At 40.4% G+C, this 19,598-nt stretch overlaps 1 protein-coding gene across 2 annotated transcripts; it reads left to right on the top strand.

The window, feature by feature from the left end:
* The first annotated feature begins 2,406 nt into the window (after positions 1-2,406).
* adra1ab (adrenoceptor alpha 1Ab) lies at positions 2,407-19,598 on the top strand. Of its 2 annotated transcripts, none has more exons than XM_079804935.1 (3): positions 2,407-2,493; positions 6,784-7,908; positions 18,926-19,597. In XM_079804935.1, exons 2-3 carry the CDS (start codon positions 6,996-6,998, stop codon positions 19,336-19,338), a joined length of 1,326 nt encoding a protein of 441 aa, XP_079661061.1. In that variant the 5' UTR covers positions 2,407-2,493; positions 6,784-6,995; the 3' UTR covers positions 19,339-19,597. The 2 variants fall into 2 exon arrangements, with proteins under 2 accessions (XP_079661061.1, XP_079661060.1); XM_079804934.1 differs by lacking the exon at positions 2,407-2,493 and adding an exon at positions 3,542-3,593 and having other exon boundaries at positions 18,926-19,598.

A 19,598-nucleotide genomic window follows, 5' to 3' on the forward strand; every position in this document is an offset into this window, starting at 1 on the left:
GTGCATTAAAAGTATCACATATGAAGTTAATTTTAAACAGTCAATTGGAGAAATAAATCATTACCATTAAAAAATAGCCTATACATGCACCAGAAGTGAAATAAATAATCAAACAAACAATAAATAAATAACAAAATTAATTTAAATTTGATTTAGAATTAATAAAGTTAATAATAAAAAAATAAAGTGAACAGCATCATTTTTTGGAGTGGAACAGAAGGAATTGATGGATATTCTGGAGCAACTGGACAAAAAAAAACTAAAAAAACACCATGAATACGCAAGAAAATGCCTTTTTGAATAGTTGTCCACTGTAGTGAACTCTGTGCGTGAAAGGGCTCATTTTAATTTTAATAAACAGCTTCTGAAATGCCTTGAACAGGAAGCATGTAAGTGGATAAGTGCAAGTAAGAAAGACTGGAAAAAGTTTAAAAAAAATCGAATTGCATGACATATTTATTTATTTAGATATTTTCCCCCAAATATTATTACTAAATAATCTCATTTTACATTCAAAAGGTTTTGGCTGTGAGTGTGTGGAGGATGTATTTGTATATTTGTTTCTATTAATACAGTGAGAATAAGCACTTTGGCAACAACGTGCTGGTATTTTTTAATAATCTGTAATGGATTTGTTGGATTGGATTTGTTTTCTACAGGCCAAGAAACTTGTGCTAAACCTCATTTCTCTGATCTGTTGGTTGTTAGCTTCCCCCTTTCCTCCATATTCTTTATGGTTTGTGCGACTGCTGACGTTGGCTGACTTCCAGAGTAATACAGCAAAACAATGAAGCACCCTTAGCATTCGCAGCACGTCTTGAGACTGCAGCTTTGGGACAAGTGCTTCAATAGCTTAAAGTGACAACAAGGGAGGAGATGGATGCCAAGATATTTAAATTCAATGCAAGCATTCTGTCATGCTTGCTTTAAACTTCTGCATAAAATTCTGTTCTTGATGCACGACAAGGGGGAATATGAAGAACATAAGAAAGAAAACAAACAATAGATGGACTGTGTTCATGCTGATCAAAAGCTCATGGACATACGATGAATACGAGTTGCTCTATGATGCATGACCAAGAAGAAGAAAAAAAAGAAAAAAAAATCATTCTTTTGAGAAAGAAAGTGCATATTCTTTATTTATTTGTTTTAGAGAGAAGTATTAAATTAAAATGACGTCATTACTCCCATGTCATTCTAAACCATGATATTCTGTCTTTTGTGGAACACAAAAGTATGTTTTGAAGAATGTTCATGCTGCTCTTTTCCAATCAATGGAAGTGGTTATGGAGCAGGACCTGTCAAACTCCAAAAGAGCACCATAAAAGTATATTTAACTCAATATATAACTGAAGAAAGTCATACAGGTTTGGAACAACATGAAGGTGAGTAACTGGTGACACGGTTTTAATCTATTTTATGTTCCCATGCAATAACAATGGGGGCAAATACACTTTGGAGAGACTTTTTTTGTTTGTTCTGGTCATAGATTGAGGGCATGGGTTATTGTGGAATACAAATATGAAACAAATCATGATGATGGATCTTCAAGAGAAAGTGATGGACAGTTAGAGAAATACGGAGTGACATCTACAGCCAAAGGTAGACATGCCATTTCATAAAGCCACATAAATCATGCTGTTTTTTTGTTTTGTTGTTTTTTGCGACATTCACTTTCATTACCAGTGCTGATATTACAAACTTTTCTCCGCACAAAAAGTAGTTTTTAGTTTAAGACTTTTTTTTTGTCAGTTCATGTCCTGTTGAAAAAAAAACAGCATAACATATTAGGTACATATTAGGTACATATTTTGAAGCATGGCAGCTGGTTTGAACTGGTTTATGCTGCCCTAGTTGGTCATGAGCTGGTTTAAGCTGGTCCTGAGCACTTGACCAGCTTAAACCAGCTCATGACCATCATAAACCAGTTCAAACCAGCTGCAATGCTTCAAAACATACCTAACCAATATGCTGTTTTTTTTCAACATGGCAGATTATTCAAAAGTACATTAACATGACATTTTCTGAATTACAATTAACTTTTTTGTAAGTCAAAAATACCTAGATTTAGAAATGTCTAAATAGAAAGCTAAAATAATAATACACATTTTTTTAAAGTTGTATTTTTTTTCATAGTATTTTGTATGATGATTACATTTGAAGTTTTTAGAATCATTAAAATCTACATTTGTGAGGAAACTTAGATGCTTCTTCAAACATATTTTAAAACAACGATACAGAAAGCACAGTCCTTATTTTTCTTATTTTTACCATCTGTGAGAGAGAGAGAGAGAGAGAGAGAGAGAGAGAGAGAGAGAGAGAGAGAGAGAGAGAGAGAGAGAGAGAGAGAGAGAGAGAGAGAGAGAGAAGCCTATGGGATGTTTGCACAAACACTTGCATCCCATCAGATTCGTGTTATTGGTTTTCTCAAAGATCACGAGCGAGCTGGAAGTAAAACTTAATCTTTCTGTACAGATGTTGCTCTGGATGATGGTAAGTGTGTAATTTATTTTTTAAAGGATATTTAGTCGGAATGATGAAAAACGTCAGCAATTTAAAGAAAAATGTTTCATTGATTATAAAAGCGAAAGCAGCATGCGATTATGGAATCATAATAAGAACCTGTTTCTCTTACCTGAAGAGCTGCATTTTAATTACTCGATTTCAAGTTTGTTTGAAAGTGTAGGCTATTATCTAGTGTAGCAGTGTGTTGGTGAATAATTGGCCAAATTTCCGAGAAAATTAGCAAGTTTTTAAGTCCTACGTCTAATTACACAAATGCTCGTTTCCTCTTGCAGTGGTTTTGTAGACTATACGTTGTATCATGTTTCAAACGTCTCGTTCAAACTGTCTCATTTAATCCCCAGATTTTCCCAGATGAGTGAGAGAACATGTATTTCACTCATTGAATAGTCGAAGCTTATCCTGGTAATAATTAAAAGAGGGCAAACTCTCCAGAGTTGCCAATAAAGAACATTTCAGACAACAAAGTAATAGGCTAGGCTACTTTAATATTTTCTAGAATCAGGCATATGATAAACCAAAATGAATTAATATTTCTTGTCTCAAACCATTCAAAATGGGGCTCACAGATGAGAGCACATACTGTATGTCTTGTGATCATGAGCAATTTAATTTATTTTTAAAATATATGTATCAAATATGGTATTGTGTGTGTGTAGCATGTTTTATTTTGGATCTTTAACACAGACATATTCTTTCAGAGGCGCCAACTGGAATTAAACAGGTCTGGTCATGTGACTTTACAGCAGCCATGTACAAATGTTGACATGAAATTAAAAGAGTAGTTCACTTCAGAATTAAAATTTCCTGATAATTTACTCACCCCCATGTCATTCAAGATGTTAATGTCTTTCTTTCTTCAGTTGAAAAGAAATTAAGGTTTTTTAGGAAAACATTCCAGAATGTTTCTCCATATAATGGACTTCAATGGGGTCCAACGGGTCGAAGGTCCAAATTGCTGTTTCCAAATAAGGGTCTTATCTAGCGAAAAGATCTGTCATTTTCCTCAAACACCTTCATTTCTTTTTGACTGAAGAAAGAAAGACATGAACATCTTAAATGGCATGGGGGTGAGTAAATTATCAGGACATTTTTTAATTCTGAAGTGAACTAGCTACTCCTTTAAGTCAGTCTGAATTGTGTCACCATAAATTTGCTGTAGCTGTTGTGTAACAAATGAACACAAAAGAACTGACGTACATTTAGACAAGAGTCAATTACAACAACTTACCTTTTACATTTATGTTGTTTGATTTTTTTTTATTATTATTATTATTTAGCTAAAAAAGCCTGTAATAGACTCTTCATTGTCAGTTTCCATTATGACAACTTACCTCCTTAATGTCTATGATTCTAACAAAAATACTGGAAGCCTTTTGATCCAGTTACTTAATTAGTCAAATATTACACTGTATATATTAATATAATAAGATAAAATCCTCATTTTGGGCACTGTATTTTTTGACCCACAGCCAGTGGCTCACCAGATGATATACAGACTCTGAGTCAGCACACACCTAATAAAAGAAAATAAAATCATACATTTATAGTTTTAATGTATTTATCTAGGTTTTGTTTGTACACACAAGGCATATTTACTTCCAATAGGTCATGGGTTGTGAAATATTGCTCTTGCCAAGATGTTTCCCCAAGCTTATACTTAATCGACTTGAAAGCCTTTTTTCTATATTTTTTGGCAAATCACCTTGAATTGCATTTCTTTAGGCTTTTTGAACAGTAAAAGAATCACTGCAGCATGAAATGCTTTTGAGACGTATTAGTTCTGCTTCAGTGAAAGATATACAGTATATTTGGCCTGTATATGAGCTTCTGCAGTTATAGTTCACTAGACCATATTGACAAATAGATAAGTCCTAAATGGCTTTTGTGAATTGAGTCTGCATTGTGGAAAAACTACTACACCGAAACAATTCACAGATTAACTTGAAGGAACAAGCACTTTGCCATCTCATTACTTAATGCAGTGTCGGTAAGAATCAGTCATATGGAGCTGTAAGTGGTTCACAGCCAGATGCTAAGATATGTTTTGTGACAACATATATTTTAGCTGAATTTTGAGGCCATGCAGCTGAATTGTGATCTCCTCACTGACTGCATGCAAAAGCTAACATACTGTACACAATCTGCAACAGTCAATCTATATGGTTCCTTTTGACTGAACAGATCACAATGGCTGAATTTAGAATAGCATACTAGCTAGCATCCCACGTAGGAGGGGACGTTCTCACGACCCTTAATTCTGCCATATTAAGATATGGACTGAATCAGTCAGACAACTCATCACGCTGAATGACTTTAACAAGAAGGGCTTACGTACTCTGCCTAAATGTGACTGCTATGGCTACTTAAGTGTTATTGAAAGTTATTCTTCAGGTTATTCTGCCTGACTCAAGCCAAGAACCATCACTGTTTTATTTGTACTTATGGAAATCAATGCTAAAATGCTAATTCACAACAAGGTTAATACAACTTAAATTACTTCAGTTAAATATCCACTACAGGGTTGCATAAAAAATTATGGAAACATAAAAAGATGGGGGGAAAATCATTGTTTTTTGGTTTCCCTTACGAAAGTTCATTTTATAAAGCATACTTAAGTTAAGTTCAAGTATATTTTTAAGTATAGCCTACTTTATGTACTAGTAAGTATAGGCCTAATATCTAACTAGTAGTACACTTGTAAGTGTACTATTTCAATACTGCTTGTGACTAAATTGGCCCACTTTTTAGTATGTTTAAATGTTTTAAAGTGTAACAGTAAACTTTACGTTTACAAACTACGTTTCTCATTTGTACAAGTGAACTTATGAGTATGCTAGTAGTTTACTATTTTAATATTAAACTAACATTTTTTTAAGTGCTCTACCAGTGGACTAGCCTACACAAAAATTCAGATAGCCTACTCAGAATTTGGAACATATCTGTTGTCTTTATAAATCAATATTGTCAAACAAAGTAAGTTTATAAGACTGTATGTAAAACTATGTGGAAAAAAAGTATATACTATAGACTACTCAATGAAAAAAGAGTAAACACACAACTACAAGCCAAGTATGCATAGAATACTTAATTATACTTATATCTCGATCAAAAGATTGAGTACATGTATAGTCCAAATATACTTAGAACTTTCTGTAAGTATAAGTCAAGTATACTTAAGTTAAATTTTAAGTACATATCTGAGAAGTACATAAAAAGTAGACTATTGTTTAGTTTAAAAGAAGTATACTAATAGCACACTTGAATAAACTTCTTTTTTCACAAAGGTTTGCATGTAAGCACTGGACAAATTTGGCAAAACAAAATCCTGTCAGAAACACATGCTTATTAAAATATGTCTTCATTTCAACTGATTGGTGAATTAATCTGAATGGACTGAATCATTCAGACACTTACCAACTGAATTGAATCACTCGCTTGCTCACTGAACCGCAGGTTCTGCCTGACTCGAGCCAAGAATTGCTGCTGATTTATTTGTACTTTTGGAAAGCAATGTTAAAATGCTAACTCATAATGTAAAACTTAAGTAGTTGAAGACTAGAAAGTTCATTTCCTGAAGAAAATGTGAGTGGTGCTTGCACTGGCAAAACTCAGCATTCGGTTGCTAGGGTGTGTTGAGGCAGTTGCTAAGTCGAAATAACGGCGTTTCATGGGCCGTCCCTTCACCATAGTATGTCTATGGGGCAACTTTGGGCAGCTCTTGCGCCCCTGGGGTAAAACTTACACCCCATTGTCAGGTATGTTCTTACAGGGCCTGCCAGCTTCTTGAAATGTGGTAATCCACGAGTTTCTATGAAATCCTCGCTCAGAGCTATGACTCGTCAAAGTTCGTTGCAATATCGAACATCGTACACCAAGTCGCTTAGAAAAGTCATAGCATACCTCTCCTCAATAAGCTGCACGATTTGACACCTCTTTCATGGGTGTACAGCAACGACTTACGCGCCAAAGTTTACGCGGAATAATAATAATAATATACTATATAAATATATAATAAGCCCACAGAATAGTAATAGTGATGCTTTGCCTTTAGCAAGCACCACTAATAATAATTATGGAGAAGAACAATAGTGATGCCTTGCCTTTGGCAAGCACCACTAATAATTACAGAAGGTATGCGTAAAAAATGATAAGGAGATAAATATTGCATTGGTTTAACATGGTTTAAAATAAATCTGGTGAAAAAACTAAATCCTGTCAGAAACACTGCTTATAGTCTGTTTTTTTTTTCTTTTTAAGGTGGCAAGATCATACAAACTATGATGGCTAATGGCTGAAATCAAAAGACATACCTGAGAAAATGAAATGGCCTCAATCCTCAAGTGTGACTGCTATGACTACTGAAGCATGTCGGTGTTGAAACCACTAACATGTTAAAAGTCATGGATGGTTATCATCTGCACAACATGTTTGCTACTCAAACTTAACTTCATAACTTGCATAGAGACATCATGACCAACGTGCTTCCAGCAGAAGATAACACAAGTTCAACCTTTTTTCCTGAGAACTGTCCTAATTGCACTGCGATACCTGCATTTGATATAGATGTCACTAAGACACTGGCATTGGGCCTGGTGCTGATGCTCTTCATAATATTCGGTGTAATGGGTAACATCCTGGTTATCCTCTCCGTGGCCTGCCATCGCAACTTTCGTTCTGTGACGCATTATTTTATCGCCAATCTGGCCGTTGCAGACCTGCTTCTGAGCTCTGTGGTGATCCCGTTCTCCGCTGCATCTGAAGCCTTGGGGCGCTGGGTATTCGGCCGTCATTTATGTAATGCCTGGACTGCGCTTGATGTGCTGTGCTGCACTGCGTCCATCCTCAGCCTCTGTGTAATCTCTGTGGATCGCTGCATCGCCGTCAGTTACCCGCTGCAGTACCCTTACTTGGCTACAAGTCGAAGGGCACTGGTGGCAGTGGCGGCTCTCTGGGCCCTTTCGGCTGCCATCTCTGTAGGCCCACTGTTTGGATGGAGGGATCCAATGCCGGAAGACGAGTCTGTGTGCAGAGTTAATGAAGAGCCGGCGTACACCATCTTCTCCGCCGCGTGCTCTTTCTATGTGCCATTGGCGGTGATTTTGGCAATGTACTGTAGGGTATACGTGGTGGCCCGGCGGAAGACTCGTTCCATGAGTAAGAGCAAGCAGAAGAATGGGTTAACAGAGCATGGAGTAACTCTGCGGATTCACTGTGGTAACGCCCAGCATGCTGCCGGGAAGGAGAAAGCCATCCGCTTGAAGCACTCACACTTCACCTTCATGATTAAGTTCTTCCAGGAGAAGAAGGCGGCCAAGACTCTGGGTATTGTGGTGGGCTGTTTCGTGCTCTGCTGGCTGCCTTTTTTCCTAGTGTTGCCCATAAGTGAGTACTTGACATGTTTGAGAACACACAGCAATGCCCATCATAAAAACAAATAAACAAACAAACAATATCTTAAATATCATTTAAATTTAAAGTGCCTCAATTATGCAATTTAAAGGTTCCTAATTTTGTTTTGGAAGTCATGTACAACAGGTTTATATGCATTCAAGGTAAAAAAAAAACACTCATAATATTTCTCATAATATACATTGTAGCATCACTTTGTTTCTCACCGTGTCTGAAATGGTTCGATAAAGGATTTGATCTCTCTAAACCCCTCCTTTCTGAGAGCCTACTCTGTCCTGATTGGTCAGATGGCCCAGTCTGTTGTTACTGGTCTACCACTTACAGCGGTATCAGAAACAAAACATCAATTACCATATCTAAATTTCAGCTCCAGAGCTTCACGAGTCCACAACCGTGAAATAAAAAAAACATTAAAAGAATACTGATAGCAGCATAAAAATAGATTGTTATATTCAGAATACTCCAACAGTCTAAACACAATAATCCTATATAGGAGTTATAGAGGCCACAGCTCTTGAAAAAAAACTGTTTGTATGAGACCGTATTGTCTGCTGGATGGGAGTGGGTCAAACAGAGAGTATCCAGGGTGAGCTGCATCACTAGCGATACTTCTAGCTCTCCCCTGTAGCCGAGTTGGAAACTCAGATCCAATGACCCTTTGTGCTGCTCAATTGGAGCTCACTAGGGTGAAAAGCATGCTTGCGTAGGTCACGGGGCCAGCTGTGTGCCAGCGCATCCATGCGAGGGTCTCCTTGATCAGGGAATAAAACAACTGGCAGTGGGACGTGTCCGGAGACGCAAACAGGTCTACATGTGCGGCTCCGAAGTGTCTCCTAATCTGGACTGCCTGGGGGTGGAGTCTCCACTCTCCCGGCTGCACGATTTAGCTGGCCTTGAATGTGAATAGCAACCTTAGTTGCTTCTGACTCCAGAGGATAATATGGTGGACAAGTTGCGACATGTGACGGGAGCATAGACCTTGATGGTTGATGTACGCAAAGGTCAATGTGTTGTCCGTCCGGACCAGTACATGCTGCCAGTCCTGCAGCCACAATCGGAACCGGCACAGGGCAAGGAGTACTGCTAACAACTCAAGGCAATTGATATGCCACTGCAGTCAAGGTTCTGTCCAGAAGCCCGCGGCTGCGTGCCCATTGCATACAGCACCCCAGCCGCTGGTGCAGGCATCTGTTGAGAAAACAACATGCCTGGACACTTGTTCTAGGGGAACTCCTGCCTATAGAAAAGCCAGGACTGACCCCGGGCTGAAAGCTCGGCGAAAGGCTGGTGTGATTGCTATCCGGTGTGTGCCGCGGTGCCTTGCCCATCCCAGGACTTGGTCATGTAATTTCTTATATGAAACAATCCAAGCAGCGTGACCCCGGCTGTGGATGCCATATGCCCCAGGAGCCTCTGAAGTAGTTTCAGTGGAACTTCAGTGCTGCCCTTGAGCTAATTCAGGTAGTTCAGCACTGACTGAGTGCACTCGCTTGTGAGATGCGCTGTCATGTTGTGCGAGTCCATCTCCATACTGAGAAAAACAATTCTCTGCATGGGGGAGAATTTGCTCTTTTCCCAGTTGACCCAAAGCAAAACCCAACACACTTGAAAATGCGTTTGTGCGTGATTCAAGACACGTGGATACAAGATTGGCCGTAACCCACTGCCTTTCTTGGGTACAATGAAGTAAGTCCCAGATGCCATGCAAGCGGGAACAGTACAGACAATCCCGCAGTGAAGGGGCCCGACCCGGAAGGCACAGCATCCCAGAGTGGGGACTGAGTGTGCGGTGCTACACTTACTTGGCTCCACGGTTCCCATGAAAGAATGGCAGGGGATGCATGTTAAGGTGTTGCGTCCTCAAATGGTAGACTCCTCCTACTGGTGATAGAACAGGGAGATGAACATGGCATCCGAGCCCTCTTAGGACCCAGAGATTGAGGAAATTGTCCTCTTGCTGAAATTTAGGGTACCACTGACCGTGAGGCCAGTGATGAAATAGAAATTAAACTCAACAAAGGATTCTCCACCAGGCCCTCCTCTGGGGGAAGGAGCATTGTGCCCACCGTCTCCTGAAGAGCAGCCCCCTCCATCTCTGGGTCATCTGTCTCAGGAACACCCCTTTGTCTGACGCTTAGAGGGCCTGGGGGGGGCAGGGATGGGCCGCATGGTAGTGGAGGTAGAAGCTGCAGGGGGATGCCCTCAGTGACGAGTAGATGGTGGGACTGCAGCAGGTGGATGGGTGGAAGCAGCAGTAGACTGCCAGGGGAGGAAGTGCTTAATTGCCTCTGTCTGCTTCTGTACTGCTGAGAACTGCTGTGCAAAGTTCTCAACAGCGTCGGCGAAGAGGCCGGCCTGGGAGATGAGGAGTCAAGAAAGCAGACTTTGTCAGCTTCCCTCATCTTGGCCAGGTTCAGCCAGAGATGGCGCTCCTGAACCACAATTGTGGACATCGTCTGCCCAAGGGACCAACACAGTGACTTTCATCGACCGGAGGGTGAGGTCCGTCGCAATACGTAGCACCTGCATTAATCCTGGGTCAGAACTACCCTTGTGTATCTCTTTGAGTACCTTGGCCTGGTAGACTTGCAGGAGGGCCATGGCGTGCAGGGCAGAGACAGCCTGTCCAGCTGTGTTGTAGGCCTTAGCAGCGAGAGTGGGTGAGAACTTACAGGCCCTGGATGAGAGACGTTGGTGATTGCGCCAGGTGGCAGCACTTTGCAGGCATAGCTGCATCACAACTGCACGCTTTACCTGGAGGATCTCCACGTACCCTTTGGCCGCCCCCACCATCGAGGGTAGTGAGAGCAGAGGAGGCAGAGGAGCCCCGCCCTGAGAAACAAATTGTACAACCATGAGCGTTCAGGACACGGTGGAGAGTTTCACTCGAGCCCGATGCTGAATGGGGAGACTAGTAAAAAGCTGGGCTAAGGACACAGCCCTGCGGGACTCAGGGTTAAGGTAGAGGAAATACAATATCAGTCCCTGACATTTTATGGTCCAATTAAGGTTATTATGTTTTGTAACCAATTGATATGGTACTATCGTATTAAAAGCAGAACTACAATCCATAAAAAGCATCTTTACATAATTGTTCTGGTGCCCCAAGTGTGTCAAGGCTGTGTGCAGTGCAGTTGACACTGCATCCTCCATTGATCTATTTGCACAGTAGGCAAACTAATGATGGTCAAAGTCTGGGGGTATGGCTGCCTTTATGTGTGCCAGTATAAAAACACTTCATGATAATAGGCATCAAAGCAATCGTTCTGTAATCATTCAAACATTTTGCTGTATTTTTCTTTTACAGGGATAATAGTAGTTGATTTAAAAAGTGGGGACAATAGCCTGTCGAAGTGAGTTATTGAATATATTGGTGAACACTTTTGCCAGCTGTTTTGCACACTCTTTCAAAACCCTCCCCTGCACTCCCATCTGGTCCTTTCTTGATGTCAGTTTTAGTCAGAGTGGACCCCACTTGATGTGGGTGCAGAATGAGTGCTTGCTCCGTCTGCAGCAGTGCAGAAAAGGTGGTAGGGCTGTTGTTTCCATCATCACAATGAGCAAAAAACGATTTAGAACATTGGGGAAAGCAGTATCAATGTTGGGCATCTGGCTATTACCACTCTTGTAATCAGTGATAACCTTGATTCCTTTCAATATGCTAGTCATTATTGTTGAAATGCTCCTCAATACACTGTTTATAGTTTTACTTTGCATCCCTGATGCCTATCATTAGTTTACCCTGCACATTTTTGTATGCTTCTGCTAGGTTTAAAAGCCTTGATAAGAGTTTTAACCTCACTATTAAACCTCACTATTAGAAAACAATACAGAATTATATATATATGATATAGGACTGATTCAGTGTACCATTCAGTGTTTTCAAAACAATATTGCAGTGCTGAGATACTGTCGTCCATCCACTTGCACAGACTTATCTCCGACTTAAAGGGTTAGTTCACCCAAAAATGAAAATTCTGTCATTAATTACTTACCCTCATGTTGTTCGACACCCGTAAGACCTCCGTTCATCTTCGGAACACAAATGAAGATATTTTAGTTGAAATCTGATGGCTCTGAAAGGCCTCCATTGGCACAATGCACTTTACACTCTCAAGACCCTTAAAAGGTACTAAAGACGTCGTTACAAAGTCCATCTCACTACAGTGGTTCTACAATAACTTTATGGAGTGACGAGAATAGTTTTTGTGGGCAAAAAAACCCTAAATAACGACTTATATAGTGATGACGATTTCAAAACATGGCATCATGAAGCTTCGAAGCGTTATGAATCAGTGAGTCGATTCAGCAGTTTGGATCGCAAAATTTCAGCAGTTTGGCGGTTTGACACGCGATCCGAATGATGATTCGACTCACTGATAGACCTTTTAAGGGTCTTGAGAGTGTACCGTGCATTGTGCCAATGGAGGCCTTTCAGAGCCATCAGATTTCAACTAAAATACCTTCATTTGTGTTCTGAAAATGAACGGAGGTCTTACGGGTGTCGAACGACATGAGGGTAAGTAATTAATGACAGAATTTTCATTTTTGGGTGAACTAACCCTTTAATTCTACTGATCAGTGGTTTATAAGATGAAATAAGAAACACTTAGAGATGGTCTGATAATCCAAGGTGTGGAGATAGTGAGGCTTTATGGCTCGTTTCCACTGAGCGGTACGGTTCGGTATGGTACGGTACGGTACGCATTTATTTGCGTTTCCACTGTCAAAAGTTGTGACTGGTACCAAAATGCCGAACCGTACCGTACCACTTTTTTCGGTACCCTTCCGTTGGGGTACCTAGCACAGTGATACGGTACTAAAGGGTGGAGCTAGACTCACTGCAGAATGCTGATTGGTTGACAGATAATCGTCACTTGAGCGTGTGACAGGGGGATCGACAACGCAAGAGGCGCCATTTTTAAATCACAAGATTGCAAAACAATGTCGGCGCGCAGCTTAACGTTACCGTGGTCGGCCCAGGAGGTGCAGACCTTGCTGGGTATCCTCGGTGAAGAAAGGGTACAAAGGGAACTCGATGGCATGGTGAGAAACTAAAAGGTTTTTCAGCATGTTTCTAAGAGGATGGCTACTGAGGGGTTCCAGAGGACGTCCGAGCAGTGCCGCATTAAAAGTAAAAAACTGCGGAGTGGCTACCGTAAGGTGAAAGACCACAACAGCCGGAGTGGTGTTCACAGAAAGAAATGGATGTGGTTCAATATGATGGACGCCATCTACGGACACAAACTGCGAGTTTGGGAAGAGAAGGAGGCATCGATACGGCCACCTCGTTGCTGGAGTCGATGATGGAGTCTGTCGGTAAGTTCGTACTAGTTGTGAAATAAAGTATACAACGATCATGGTAAAGCTTACTTTCAATGCACAACTTTTGAGCAAGCCTGTTGTTTGTTTGTTTGCAAGCCAGTGAGGTATCAATCAAGATTTGCAAGCTAGCAAGACTAGTTTATACTGGCTACTTTATTAGCCAGTGGTGGACGGAGTACAAATCTAGAAACGTACAGATACCCTAATATATATTACTATTTACTATTACTACTAAACATATTCTATTAAAGATATATGGGTCTAATGATAGAGCTTAATATAAGAGCTTTAAGCTCAGTCTGAAATCATTATGCAATATCAGAGAGATGTGAAAATATGCCCACATTCAATGGGCTTAAACAGGACAGCAATGTTGCGGGGTAAAATGACAATATTGTGCTTTGGAATGTAGTGAAGTAAAAGTTTCTCAAAATAGAAGTACTCTGATAAAATATAAAGCTTGAAAAAAAATCCTTATGTACAGTAACAAAGTTAAAATGCTTTTTTACTGTCCACCGCTGTAATTGGCTACCCACTCAGTCCTACTATGTTGTATGTTCTCTATTTGTTATCTCAAACTGTATTTTTGCAGTTTGTGTAATTAACATGACTTGTGTAACTTTTCAGTTTAGGATCCTAGCTGTCAGGAGGAAACAGAGGTACTTGATGAGATGTTGTCCACCCCTGAGAGCTCAATTGCGCCTGCCAGTGTCAGGATATCGACACCGACACCACCAGAAACCACTGCTCCATCATGTTCCTGGTGCAAGCTGGGTAAAGGCTTCCACACTCAACTAGCTCCCACAATGAGGATGGTCTCAGAACCCGAGCATCATGCAAACTCCCAGCCATTCCTGCATATACACTCCAAAATAGTCCTTTTCCGTCAACTACTCCCTGCAGAATGTTGGAATGCCAGCCTTTTCTGTTGAAGTAATCACAGTGGTACTCCTTTGGGGCTATTATGGGTATGTGTGACCCATCAATGGCACCAACACACTGCGGAAGTCCCCATCGGTTCTCAAAGTAGGCTGCCATCTCTTTAAGCTTCTGCCGGTCAGGAAAACAAATCTGTTCTGGAACTAACAATATGCAAGCGGCCTCGCAGAATTCCTGGACGCACCGACACACTGTTGTTTTGCTGACTCCAAAAAGATGGCCAATACTTCTGTAGTCGCTGTTGGTTGCCAGCTTCCATAGTGCAATGGCAACTCTTTTCTTTAGGGGAACACACACTCTGAAGTTTGTGTCCTGCTTTTCCATTGCTGGATGCAGCTTGGCACAAAGGAACAGATATGTTTCTTCAGACATCCTGAAGTTGTGCACCCACTGTGTGTGTGTGAATCCTGGAACGATCACATCCCTCCACTCATTTGAGCGTCTGGAAGTCCAAATGGTTGGTCTGCAGCGCCGATTTTGTACCAGATTGGTTATATAAAAAAACACATAAAGAAAACAATGTTAAAACAATGTAGCAGTGATGGACGGTGTGTTAAGGTCCTTTAATTAAAAGTTAAACTATCATAGACCGGCTGAAACAATACATAGTCAACAGGAAATTACAGCATTGAAAGTGTTACTCCACCAGAGAGGGCACTTTCATTGAAGCACAAAGAAACACTAGCCAACAGATATAGACTAACTATTTTCACAAAATTACAGGCAGTACAGATAATCAGTCATTACCCACAACTAGTAATGCACTTGTAATAATATAGGCATTATACAGATTCATGTGAGTGATTGACGATCTCAAAATGTAACCTTCACAGTTTTTATTAATATAATGAAAAGACTGTAGTTTACAGTTATCACAGTTGTATGATTTGTACAGATAAAGGCCTGGTTTCACTGGCAGGGCTTATTGTACTTATTTATTCTTACTGTAGGGTTATTTAATTTATAAGAATATTCATTAGTTAGCACATGACAGTACATGAGATGGAATACCTTGTAATACACGACATAAAAAAGTTAGCTAGTTTAAGCTTACCCTCCTGCGCCGTCGTTTTTCAATTGCCTTGTCTTGACTAGCGCGGTTGTCCGTGTCGTCCCAGCTCCTTAACATTTCCCGAATTTCCCTGTATTTTTTGGCTGTGTTTTTCCTTGCAGACTGCAGCCTTTTATCAAACAAAGCTTGTCTCCTCCTTGTTATAAACAGCCACATGCCGAGAAGCAAGACCATCTGCTGTAAGGTCTCCATCGTTCTTCTTCGCGCGCACGAATGACGTCAACCAATGCTTTCCGTCATACACCACGCCTATCAAGTGACGTTGATTACTACTTTCCGGCATACACCACGCCTATCAAAAAGGGTACTGTTGGCAGTGGAAACGCTCGCCGAATTCATGGTTACAGACCCGAACCGTACTGTACTGTACCGTACCGCTCAGTGGAAACGAGCCATTATATGCATGTGAAATGTTGGTTTAAACTTGATCTAAAATGTTCTGCCCTCTTGTAGCAAAATGCACATTGTTATAAAACGTAATAACAATGTAAACAGAATTTCCCGCTAATTAAATAGCGCTGTCTGGGAGGTTTTATTCAGCCAAGTTTCTGTAATAATTGTCACACAGCTGTCTTTGTAGTGCGAATAAAGCCTCAGTCTAATTTCATCCATTTTGTTGACAATCGACTGGAAATTGGCGAGAAATATACTCAGTAGGGTGGGCTTGTAAGGCTTAGCATTGAGCCTGGCACAAGAGAGCTCTTACCCAGCTTTTGATTCCTCTTGTGCCTATGAGCCCCATCAGGGAAATGGTGATCCCGCTGGGCAGTGAATGAAACAATGTCTCCGGTGGAGTGGCGTTTAATTTGTAAGATTCTCTGATGGTTAAAAATTCCAGTCGATCATTGGATTTCTGTGAACTGGTTCCACAGATATACGAAAATGAGTAGACATAATAAATAGAAAAACAATAAACAGACTGCTGCTACAAGGAAAGCGGCAAGCCACTGCGGCTCGTGCAGGACATAAGACTGGAATTACTGGCAAATCGTTTTAGGCAGTTCTTCTACCTCTTTTTCTTTTGGTTTTAACCCTTAAACGCATACCTCAGATTTTTTAACGACCCAGGATGTCATTCACTACCCTCTTCCTCATTCATTTTTTAAAATTAGACATCAACCTTCTTAGTATTCTTCAATCAATTCATTATAATGTGGTGTGTAACAGTGTGCGTATATTTTTTTCTGCACAACAATAATTCAATCTTTGATGACTGAATAAGTGCAATTCACATTTATTCCACAAGGTGACAATGTCTGATACACAATTATGAAATGACGTTTCACCCGCGATTTACTGCAGAGCAAGCACTGAACGCAATCGAATATTAGTGTCACTGGTGGATCTAGTGAAGAAGCTGTCTGTGATCAAAATATTGATTTTGAAGATGTTGAAAATGATCGTTTTGAGAATATTTTTGAGATGGCGAATATGAGCCAGATGCTAAATGTACTGGGAAATGAGCTCTGACGAGGACAGTGATGATGGTATAAAACATCTACTCAAACTGAACCCTTCCAAGCTCCAAAAGGGAACAAAACATGCTTTGTTTTATTCTTCTGTAATTGTTACACCCTAATATCAGGGGAGTTTTATATTATCGCGACAGGCAGAGATCTATCCGTGTTAGATATAGATCTGGGTCGCTAAAGACCCGAATATGTAATAATGGCTGCGTCCCAATTCGCCTACTTATACTACGTTCTAAAAGTATGTACTCTTTTTGTGAAGAAAAACTATAGGGCCCCAGCGCCCTCTATTGACAAGCCGCCACTGATTGTATTGCTTCAGCAGAAATTGGGTGAGTAAATGATGACTGAACTTTTTTTGTGAAACTTTAACTTGCAATCTAGTTTTCACGTGTCGTCACACGCTTATAGGAACGCCCACCTGGAGGGCAAAACAAGGTTCTCCTCCATTGCCCGCCAGTCATTTTTACCAAGTTTGTAGTCAGTATTAATGCGGTGATATTAAAATACCAAATTCAATATACACCTTATTGATGTTGCATACTTTGTACTGGAAAGCAGATGAACACAGAATATTAGTGCAACACGAGGTTTCTCGTTAGGTGTTTTCCCCATCGAAACCCATTATAAAGAAAACACGTTGCGTTCATATTCTTGCCTCATCTACTCGCCTGTATATAGTACGCATCGTCAAAAAGGTGTAAACTGATTTTAATCTTTTAATATCACTGTTTTAGTTAATTACAGCACTTTAAGGGTGGGTTGCACTAAGGATTCTTTAGCCTGTCGTCAGTTCACCCTGCTTGATTAGCTCTATAACGGTTTTACTGCGTAATTAATTTGTGTTTAAAATGAAGTGGTGCAACAACTCGATTTAAAATAAAAACCCATATCAACAAATCCTTTAAACTTTGCTTAATTTAATCTTTATTGGTGCAGCTCACCCTATAGTGTTTTTCACGTTAAGCGTTTTAAAAACCTCCCGCTGTTTTCAGTGATTGAAATACTGCAGCAGGTTCTGTATATGGATCATAAGTGCCCAAAACGTGCATCTTGTTCACATATTTTTGGTTTAAGATGGAATTTTGACAGGCTTGTGCTGTAGTTCTATGGAGTTCTATGGCGGTTTGCCCTCCAAGGCTCCGCGACAGTCACGTGACTGAAAACTATGGATAAACATACATGCACTATTAAATAGAGTAAAGATTATGCGTATTTGGCATGCTGTCCGGGGGAGGGCACCGGGCTCAGAATTTTGGCCCAAACCACTGCATAGTATTGTGTTGACGTCTAAAAAGAGTTTATTAAATCAAAGGAGGAATGCTAAGAAACGAGGAGATGGGGTGGTGGAGGAATGCTAAGAAACGTCAACAAAAGGAGCTGTAAATCTGCTGTATATATACACCTCTTATCGTTGATTAAATTGATTAGCTTTATGTGCTCCACTTGTGTTTAATTAGGTTTAATTATCTGAACACGTTGCTCCCGAAATTTGTTGATAAAACATCACTTTGAGCAAAGTAATGCTCTGAATTTTTGGTCCTTTTCCAAGGCATGTGTATCGAACGTTTTTGATAGACACACTGTTTTCAAGCTAAACACATTTGAGATGTTATGCTTTACTTTACATTTTGTTATTCTCACCCATGTTTCCAAACAACCCAATGTTCTCCCACATTACGACTCTATGCATTAACAGCATTCTTGCTGGTCCCTTTGAGATTGCTTTTAAATGAGCTTGTTTACAACGAAATAATGAATTATGAAAGAAAGAGAACGTATTGCAGGCTGTTTTAACCCTGCTAGTCATAGAGCACACTTAGAATAGAGGCTTTTATATGCTAAACAGCAGCCCTAGTTCATAAAACAAAACCTTTTGTATGGATTCCACATGTATTTGCAGGCATCTGCACTTACATTGAATGTTTTATGGAAATACAGCTTATTTATCTGCCTTTCTGCTTAATTGGACAGCTAAGATGCTATTGAGATTCTGTGAGTCAGTCATTTGTGCGTCTGGTTCAAAGCTTTCAGAATACTAGAAAGAAATGTGCACATTAAAGCAAAGCCTTTGAAAATATGAAACATCCAAAACCATTTGACCCGCCATCTTGAAGTGAATGAAGCTGGAGGTCTCTTGCTGCATATAGTAATTTTGTCTTTTCTTCTTTCCGTGCCCCCAAAGGCTCCATTTTCCCATCTCACAGACCCCCGGACACCGTCTTCAAAATTACTTTCTGGCTGGGCTACTTCAACAGCTGCCTCAATCCCATCATCTACCCGTGCTTCAGCCAGGAGTTCAATAAGGCCTTCCAGAACGTTCTCCATGGCCGCTGCCTCAGCAGAACGCACAGGACCTGGAGCCCTCCGGCCTCTGGTCGAGACCCTATGACCCTGCACGAACCCAACTCTCCACAGGGTTTACCGTCTAGATTTACTGACTCCTGGAGGGCTACTAATGCATCGCCTACTGCTGTGGTACTGAATGAGTGCTCATTCGCTGCACATAGCAGCAGTGCTCTGAATGCACCTGAAACATCTCTGACTCTTAAAGTTCATCAAGTTTCCATATGCAAGATGGAAGGTGAGGCTGTATGAAATGGTTTTCAACGAATTAAAGACTTCAAAGACAACCTTTCAAGATATTTTACAGAGACATTACTGTGGAATGGAACAAGAAATGACCAAGGATATGGCTAGATTTTGTATACAGGAGGGCCACCTTGTGGCAACATCCGTAACATGCAGCTGCACCTTTGTTAAACATAGTTCACCCCCCCCAAAAAAACATGATTTACTCACCCTCAAGTCATGTATGTGACATTCTTCTATCAGACGAATACAATCTGAGTTATATA

Source organism: Gobio gobio, assembly GCF_949357685.1.
Source record: "Gobio gobio genome assembly, chromosome: 22".
NCBI lineage: Eukaryota > Metazoa > Chordata > Actinopteri > Cypriniformes > Gobionidae > Gobio > Gobio gobio.